The sequence below is a fragment of the Antrostomus carolinensis genome, unplaced genomic scaffold, assembly GCF_000700745.2.
Source record: "Antrostomus carolinensis isolate BGI_N321 unplaced genomic scaffold, ASM70074v2 scaffold9088, whole genome shotgun sequence".
NCBI classification, from domain to species: Eukaryota; Metazoa; Chordata; class Aves; order Caprimulgiformes; family Caprimulgidae; genus Antrostomus; species Antrostomus carolinensis.
Genome location: NW_010334959.1, coordinates 14,584 through 24,171, shown reverse-complemented (window position 1 = coordinate 24,171; position 9,588 = coordinate 14,584). Strand labels below are relative to the sequence as shown.

Genomic DNA, 9,588 nt, shown 5'->3' with positions numbered 1-9,588 from the left:
CCGCGCTTTTTTCAATTAAAAAAAGACAAAAAATAACAATATCCCCTCATGAGTCTGTAATTCTTTAATTTATTTTTTATTTCTAAGCATGGCTCGCTCTGTGCTGGTGGTGTCCTGGCACAGGCTCCCGTCTGGGGCCTCAGCCCTTCACCCTTCGCCGTAGCTTCCTCCTGTCTGCCCCTCAGAGTTCGGCTGCTGTAGATATGTTATTACTATCATTACTCCATTATTATTACTCCATTATTATTACTCCATTATTATTACTCCTTTATTATTACTCCTTTATTATTACTATTTTCATTAGGTGGGTATTTTGGTTGGCAAACTTTGGGGTTTTAGCTACTCACGGTGCCATGTGTCACATAGATTTTTTTCTCTCCCCTGAGGGTTCCCCTCAGATGTCAGATCCCTCAACTGAAATTCTTCAAATCCTGGTCTGGTTGCTTATTTTCTTAAAGGAATTGCTTCACTTTTAGGACTTGCATGTAAAAACTTGGAAGTGTTCCCCTCAAGATCTGGCTTCAACGTGGACGCAGTACTTCATCAGTGTTGCGCACGCTGAGGTTATGGCCCACGCAAAGTTTTATTGGCTTTATGAAACATGAAAACTGGAGTTGCTATTTTTGAAGGAATAAACACTTAAAAATGCATTATCTGTGCCTGTGCTCACGTCAAGTGGCCAAAACATACTGTTTACCTCCCACTCCCAACGCTGTTTCTCGTTATCGTTGAATTTTGAACATTTTTGACATTTGACTAACTTTTTTTACTAACTTTTTGACTTTGATTAACTTTATTAATCTTAATCCATGAGCAAAATGGATTTTGTTACTTTTCCCAGAGGATACCATAAAAACATGATTTTTTAAAAAAAAACCTTTAAAATTGCACATGTATTCACAGATAACAAAATGATGAGCTATGTTATCTGAGAATCTAGTTCTGGGATTTAAAAAGAGCCAGATACCAATTCCAGGTGAATGTTCCTGACATTTAAGCACAGACACTTTGGAAAAATTGCCACTTCAGAGGTATGGAAAAGACAAGCAAAAGTAGGGCTTTGACACAGAAAAGAAACAGAACTTGTTAATGAAAAAATGTGCCCTATGAGTGATTTTTAATTTATTTATTTATTTATTTATTAATCTGTGGACAGATACCGTCAAATATTGGAAAAAGCCATTCAGCTGTCAGGTGCAGAACAACTTGAAGCTTTGAAAGCTTTTGTAGAAGCAAGTAAGTGCATTTGGTATAATTGGTTGCATGCTAATTGAAGGCCAGAGGTTTGTGGGATTGCATATCTGTCAAGAAGGAATAATTAGGAGTTTTTTTGTGTTGTTGTGGATGTTTGGCTTATTGAATATTTCTAGAAGTTATTGCTGTTGTAATTTTAAGTTGAGAATAAACTTAGTGAAATTCTACATAAAGGTTTACTTTGTCCAAGACGTTTCTGCAACTGAGAACAGTGATTCAGAATAAAACATCTCTCTAAACACTAAATCAGAATGAGAAATTCATTATTATCTGTCAGAGGTTAGAACTCTGGTGACCTCTAGTGTAAACAAACTGTTTCTGAGAAAAAAAAAAAGCACCTTTTAAAAACAAAGAAAAATATCCCTTTCACTTGGCTACGGATTTAAAAACCTGAAATATTCAACTTTAATATAAAAGCAAATGATCACTTACAGTGAAACCTCGACAAACATTACATTTATGTTGTGCTTTTCTCTTCCATGTGGCTCTGAACCAGTGGTGAATGAAAATGTCAGTCTAGTGATCTCACGTCAGCTACTGACAGATTTCTGTACCCATCTTCCAAGTCTTCCTGACAGCACAGCCAAAGAAATTTACCATTTCACCTTGGAAAAGATACAGCCTAGAGTTATTTCATTCGAGGAGCAGGTGAGAGATCAATAACAAGGGGTTTTTGTTTTGGTTTTTTTTTTTGTGTTATTAGTCTTTAAAAAAGCTCTTCAAAACAGATACTCCTACTTACAAGTCCAGTTTTGCATTCCTGTACACGTAAAAACTTGAGCTAAATGTGGAGAGTATTTAGGACCTTGCAAAGAATGCAGACTTTGTCTCTTCATCAGGATGCTGTGCATGTAATTCCCCCACTACCAGAAAATGGCTTCTTACAGTGAAACAATACTTGAGGTACCAGTGAGAGACAGGCTGGTACTCATTGTATGGCATTTTACCCAACTAATGGAACAGGCAGGTGATGTAAAGAGAGAAGCATCTTGACAAATAGTTTTTTGTTTCAAAATAAATATCTCCGTGTGTGTGTGTGCGTATTTTATCCATAATCATTTTACCAGGAAAAAATGTTTTCTTGAAATCCCAATTCTAGTTAACTACTGAATGTGCTGCAGTTCTTTTCCAATTCAGTTCTTGGGTTTGTTGTTTGAGTATTCACCATCATCTGAGAGTTCTTACAGGAGATGTTTGTGTAAAAAGCCTTTTGGATCTAGTATTTGAGAAGAAAAGCAAGGCAGTTTCTATCATGATTTTTATTTGCTTCTCTTTATCTTTTGTCTTTTTAAGCAGCTTTTACTCTTGAGTCTTAACTGAGCATACTTGCTTGCATGTTATAATGATTATGCATAAATTAAATAAAATACATAGGATTATTTCTTTTTTTTTAACCACACTTCTGCTTCTAAAACCCAGATTGTAAGCACTGATATTTTACCTGCTGACAGCTGCTCTACAAAGTAGAAGTTTCTGCATTAGGGATCTAATCATAGTTCACCCCATTCATATCTCACAGGCATTATATGAATTATAACACAAGAAATGGCTTGTGAACCTTGGTGCTCCAGTTCTTGAAAGCCTTGTTTCATCTTTTTAAAAGATTTTAAAGATTATAAAGATTTTAATTTTTATAAAAGATTACTACTTATTGCTCTGTCAAGATAAACTCCTTTCATATTGTCACAGGCTTAAGTGAAAATGCTTCAAATCAGCACTTGTATTTAAAAAGCTTGATCCAGGAGTCCCACACAGGACTCCTCACATGGGAAGAGTTGTGTGTGTGTGCAGATCTGTGCAGCTGGAGTATTGGTCAAGGGAATTAATGAACATGAACAAATACTTTGAAAGGTAATACAGAACCATTCAACTTTTATAGTGTTTGCTGTTGATTTTATTATTGTTTAGGTTGCTTCCATAAGGCAACATCTTGCATCAATCTATGAGAAAGAAGAGGACTGGAGAAATGCAGCCCAAGTATTGGTCGGGATCCCTTTGGAAACAGGGCAGAAGTAAGTACTGTGCAGACACAGTTCTGTGTTATTCAGTATACTTGCTGCCTTTGTACTTAACTAGACCAGCCAGTGAGAATTCTGAGGTGGTATATTTTCCCAGAGTTTCAGTAGTTCAGGCCAGAACTCTACTGCCAGACGACAAAAGTATAGCTTGATGATTGTACTGAACAGTTCAGTGGGTCAAAATACTGCACCAGAAGTTTTGCACTATTTATTAGTCTTGCTGATAAACAGCCTTTTTGATAGTATTTTCCAAAAATGCTTCTAAGGTAATTGAAAGGTGGCAGTTCTTCCACGTGTTCACCTATACAGTTCAAACTGAAGACGTGGTTTGAAGTTGGGTTGAGGTTTTTTGTGGGGTTTTGTTTGTTTGTGGATTTGTGGATTGGGGGTTTTTAAGCCTAGAACACTTGCTGTTACTTTTCTCTGGCTGTCCTTTCTATCCTCTTTCTGTGTATGCATGTAGAAGGAATTTCTGTAGGTTTTGCCTCTTTAGCACCCATCTGTTCCACTGCAAGTTTGCTTTTTAGCTCAAGTAGCTCACCAGCTATGGCAATCTTCCAATCCACCAAAACCAGATTATTAGAGTGTGCATTTGTGTCTTGGTGGACAGCATTGTTTCTACTGATGTTTGTAGAAGCCAGTCCTATATTGGCATTCATTTCAAATTTTCTTTCCCTGAACAGAGATCACTAATTTTGGCATTAGGGAAGAAGAAGCAGCGTAAAGCAAACATTGCCAAGTGCTTAAAAATCATAATATACATTTAGAACAGCAAAGAGCAAGGGTAGTTGTGGAGCAACTCTGAGCACTTGCTTTTCTGTTTCTCTGCAGACAATACAATGTAGATTATAAACTGGAGACCTACCTGAAAATTGCCAGGCTGTACCTGGAGGATGATGACCCAGTTCAAGCAGAAGCTTATATTAATCGAGCTTCCCTGCTTCAGAATGAATCAACTAATGAACAGCTGCAGATCCATTATAAGGTTGTCTAACTTGCTTTGTTGCTTTCTCTGTTTCTAAAGGGAGATGCTTCCACATTGAGATGTTTTTATGCAATGCCACTAAAACTTTTCATCATGAGAAAAGAGACAAAGGGAAAAGCTTCAAAATGGTTTTGGAAGCTTGAGAGCTACATCTTAGCAATAATGAAACAGCTCATTCCTTATGATTTGGAGATAAATCTGTGAAGTTTCCTTGCATACCAGCAGTAAAGCTGATTGAAGATAAAACTTAGGCTTCAAAACATCTGAAATATTGTTGAAAATAGTGCCTCCACCTTTGTCTGTAAATCTGAAAGGGGAAAAAATTCACCTCCAATATTAGGAACGACAGAAGCCCCTCCCTACTCCTCACCAACAGTAATTAAATAGTAAGTCCCATCCATAAAAATAGCTTTAAGTCTGAAGTAGTAAAATAACTGCTGACTTTTCTGTTTATTTGTGGGTTTACTGTGTACATAGTTCAGAGACTTAATTTCTCAAACCATTTTAGTAAATGGGAGGAACAGTGATGACTATTGTGTGACAGTACCAATCAAGTGTGGTGGTGGTTAAAATTCTACAACACAAAGCAGATGTGCTGTGAGCAGGGTGTGGTGTTTTGATTTGTTAGTTTTCCCTTTGTTTTTTTTTTCTCCTGCCATGCTGTGTTTTAAAGCATACCCTCAAAGTTCAAAGTGTAAATATTTTCTGTAAGCCTTAGAAAAGCACAAAGGAAGAGGGAGAAGAAATACCAGATGTTGTTACAGTGCTGAAAGGGAAAAGCAAACACTCAAAACATAAATGGCTACCTAAGTGCTAGCTGTCAGTGTCACTAGTGAAGAGGAAGCTTACATAAGTACAATATCAGCTGCACAATATTTCATTTACTTTGCCAATGTCTAAGCACCAGAAACTGTGTTTAACATGTGAATAGTGCTGGGAAACGCCCTTTCAGTTGCTTTCCATGATACTTTAGCAAGGGCTTTACAAGTCAAGCTCATCATTTGAAGACACAGATTTCCCTAGGATGCAGTAGAACAGTATTTATGGAAGTTGCCACCTGATAAGGCAGGTGGCAGCTTCCAATTTATACACACCTATATTATGCAGCTCCCCCTGTTAGCTTTCTTTTTCTGACACATGCTTTCTTTCTAGGTTTGCTATGCTCGAGTTCTTGATTACAGAAGAAAGTTCATTGAGGCTGCTCAAAGGTACAACGAGCTCTCCTATAAGAGCATAGTCCATGAAACTGAGCGACTGGAGGCACTGAAGCATGCTTTGCATTGTACTATTTTGGCATCAGCAGGTAAAATACACGTTACATTTTTGTATAAAAGACCCAATGTAGGTATTTCATGTCCCACAGAGGAAGTCAGCTTTTGTGTCTTGTCACTAAGGTTTGCTGAGGAATCCAGAATTGGGAACACAGTGTCAACATACTGTTAACTCAGAGCAGGATTACTTCTGTGTCTTTGCCAGTGATAAGATGGCACCTTGGCTAAAGATGCAAAAGATAAGTCAGTGGCAAACAGCGTTTTGGAACTGAACACAACTGAGTTCCTTCTTTGGTAGAGCTTTGCTGGTTAATTCCATGTATTGAGGAAAAAAAAACATGATCACTTTCTGTTTCTTACCTGTAAAGACTCAGTGCTTTGGTGATCATTTCTGAGGATTCTTCTTGACTCTCCTAGGACAACAGCGTTCTCGCATGCTTGCTACACTCTTCAAGGATGAGAGATGCCAGCAGCTTGCAGCCTATGGGATCTTGGAGAAAATGTATCTGGACAGAATTATTCGTGGAAATCAACTGCAGGAGTTTGCAGCTATGCTAATGCCTCACCAGAAAGCAACTACAGCTGATGGTATGTATTTCTCTAAAGCCTTGTAATGCTCAGTGTTCATCCACTGGAGTTAGATTTGCCCAAAGCAGTCAAGTGTGGCAGAAAAGAGTTTAGTATTGCTTATATGATTATTTTAAAATTATTTCCCAGCCTGTTACCTTCATGTGCATCATTTAATAGTAAAACTCTTAGCTACAGTTCATCTTTCTGATTGGCTCTTAAGGTTTTGAAATACTCTATAAGAAGGTAACTTATAAAAATCATGTTTCTCTGTCCATGGACAGTCCTCTTCACTGACAGCCTCCCAGTGTTTCTAACCTTGCCTTGTACTTTGAGTCTCTGTCCTTTTGAGCTTCTCCAGTTTTAAGGCACTGTTATAAATAGGGTGTCTAGAAGCACGTGACACACATGTAGGCCATAAATGGTCTGTGTGGAAGATAAATTTATTTGAACTGCTTCCTGACTTGACAGGAAGATGACAGATAGTGAGGGGATGACTTGGACCTCATACTATCTCCAAATTGTTTTATGATCAATCTCACTGATACCTTGTTAGCTCTGTTCTTCCTGGAACCTCTAAAGAGTGCTTGGTCTCAAATTTTTTAGATTGGAAGAATATTGAGGTGGAAAAATACATAAGCATGAAACACCTCCTAATCAGGAGGACCTTCCTAGTGAACAATATTCATTGATTAAGGGCAAATAGACAACTGTATAATCACAGAGGTGAAAAGTGGTTAAAGGTACTTACTAACAATAAGCTGCAGTCCTTTCCTTGGGTCAATTTGTTGTTTATTTATAACCTGTACTGTTTGTTCCTGTAGGTTAAAAGAATGCAGGTTAGTCGGTATTTAATAATGTGCTTATTTTAGCTAGAGGTTAAGGGGCAAATGAATTAAATTGTTAAATCAAGAAGAGAGAAATTAGATGAGGGTTTATCACTGTACAAGCACAGTAAGAGAGAGGTTAATTGTACCCCTAAGAGCTGTAATGAATATAACAAAAACCCCAATGGTCTTTCCATTTGGCAAGCTGGGAACTGATCACAGGAGGTCAGACTCCCTAAATTCAGATGAGTTGAGTCTTGTAGCAGAACCAAGGGCTCCACTTGATAATTCTAGAAGTTAAATAAAAGGTTTTAAGCTACCTGTCTTAAAATTAACCACGTGCCATCCATTTCTTCTTACTCACTTTCTTCTGCGTCTGGACTTTCCACTCACATAACCCTTGGGTAAAAAAAGTATTTTCCATTTGCTCTGCAATATAAATCAAGTATTTCAATCTTACAGTAATGGATTTTTTTTCCTCATCTAACCCCTAAGGTTCCAGTATTCTGGACAGAGCTGTTATTGAACACAACTTACTATCTGCAAGCAAACTTTACAACAACATTACTTTTGAAGAGCTTGGAGCATTGCTAGAGATCCCTGCAGCTAAGGTATCAGTTTTCTACATCTTTTGTAAAAACAAGGAGCGTCAGAGACTTGAGAAAATAGCTGTGGTAAATATTAGGAAATAATTAAATATTCCATATTATGAGGAAGGTTAAGTATCTAGCACATCTTATGAGAAGGAAAAGGTATATGATACAGAATGAACAATAGTGGAGTTAGATGCCATTGATAGGATGTCTCATCATTTCATAATTACTGTTGTCTGTAGGTTCCCCCTCCTCAGTGTTTGGAAATGTTGAAAAACCTGTAAGGATGATTAAGTCTTAATCAGTTTTAACTTCTTTCAGTGTGGAAGAAGTTTCTAACATCTCTTCATTATTTCAGGCAGAAAAGATAGCTTCTCAGATGATAACTGAGGGTCGCATGAACGGATTCATTGATCAGATCGACGGAATTGTTCATTTTGAGAGTAAGTTTAACCACAGGAATTTAGTTTTTTAGCACCATTCAGAGTGAGTGAGCTGTGAGCTTTTTTGAGTTGCTGCCTTAAAGGACAAGGAAATTAAGTTTCTTAATATTTTCCATCTGAAGTGAGTTTGCTGCATCTTGCTGTGACCAGGAGGTGGCAGAATTTGCCTTAATGGAGGACTGCACTTCCCCCCCCCATCCCTATTATGCATTCTCTTACCCACAGGAAAGTATGAATTTATTCCATCAGTCTCATTGTAGGAACAGGTTCATCAGGAAGTTTCTCTGTTCAGTTCTACTTTGCAATGCAGCAGTTAGGCTTGTAACAGACAGCCAAAATCATTGTAGCTTTTGAATACAGAAATGAGCATGGTGCAGCTGCAAGGAAGGCTTCCTCTGTGAGGTAGGTGAGGGCAGTGGCAGAAGAAAAAGTTGCAGTTGAAAAGGCAAGGGAATTGCTATGACTTACTTTTTGTATGGGTTTTTTTTTTTCAGCTCGTGAAGCTTTGCCAACTTGGGACAAGCAGATTCAGTCACTGTGTTTCCAGGTGAACAACCTGCTGGAGAAGATAAGTCAGACAGCCCCAGAATGGACAGCGCAGGCAATGGAGGCCCAGATGGCTCAGTGACTGTGCAGCCATTGTCTGAATGGAGGCAATCAACTGCCTGCTGTGCTGGAGGAAGGGAACTGAGTCAGACTGTGAACCAAACCACAAAATGTTTGTTTTTTCTTCCTCACTCTGGCTTAGGACACAATTGAGTGATGTTTGGTGTCACAGTCCTCCAGTTCTCTGAGCATAGAATGCTGCCTCTGCATTGCACTCTGCTGTCCTGAAAGCTGTGGTTTCCACTTGAAGAAGCTGTAATGTTTGCGGCAAGATTTGGCTTTGGTTTATTTAATTTTATTTTTTTCCACCATATTGCTATAGCTTTCTTGCCCGTTTCTTCCTACGATGCTTGTCCTGCTGTGAAAATATAAGTGCTACGTTTCTTTTAGTTGTAATTATTCTAATAAAGGCTGAAATGAGCCACTTGGTTTAAGTGTTGTAGGGACCTCTTTTTTTTTTCCTTAAGCTGTAACTCAAAATAAGTTGAATTTTTTGAATTGTCAGTTTCAGCCCCTGGAAATATTAAATGAAAACCATTTTTTTTTTCCTTTTCTGTTTGTAAAAACACAAGGCTGAAATCTTAACTGAAGAAAATACTGACCCTTATTCTGTGTTGGTGCAACAGGGCACAGAGTTACCTGTGCTGAGAGATGAGGTAAAGACCAGTGTTCCCAAGAGAGCTTGTTGCAGTGATATGGTAAGTGATGAGAACGTAGCACATGCCAAATAATGTAAGCCAAGCATGCTCTTTGTTTTATTTTCTAGGTCAGTATGAATTGGTAATTATACAGAAGTATCCATAGTGTTTTTTAGGAACTGGAGGTGTAACAAGACTCTTGACAGGTAGAGATTCTGCACTAAAAAAAGATTAAACATCTTCTGAAACTGGGGTGGCTGGAGAATACTGTGCAGATTAGTTATACGATGAGCTACAATGACTGGATAAGGTGGCATGTGATAAGCAGGACTAACTTGAAATGCTTATGCACAGCAGCCAGCTATCAGATTGGCCCTGCTGTTGTT

At 38.1% G+C, this 9,588-nt stretch overlaps 1 protein-coding gene across 1 annotated transcript; it reads left to right on the top strand.

Annotated features, from left to right (window-relative positions):
* The first annotated feature begins 1,154 nt into the window (after positions 1-1,154).
* Positions 1,155-8,668, top strand: COPS4 (COP9 signalosome subunit 4). Its single transcript, XM_010174358.2, has 9 exons — positions 1,155-1,236; positions 1,751-1,902; positions 3,163-3,266; positions 4,104-4,257; positions 5,410-5,560; positions 5,946-6,116; positions 7,418-7,533; positions 7,874-7,958; positions 8,453-8,668. Coding segments are annotated over exons 1-9 (1,068 nt in total). The 5' UTR covers positions 1,155-1,235; the 3' UTR covers positions 8,587-8,668.
* The last annotated feature ends 920 nt before the right edge of the window (positions 8,669-9,588 follow it).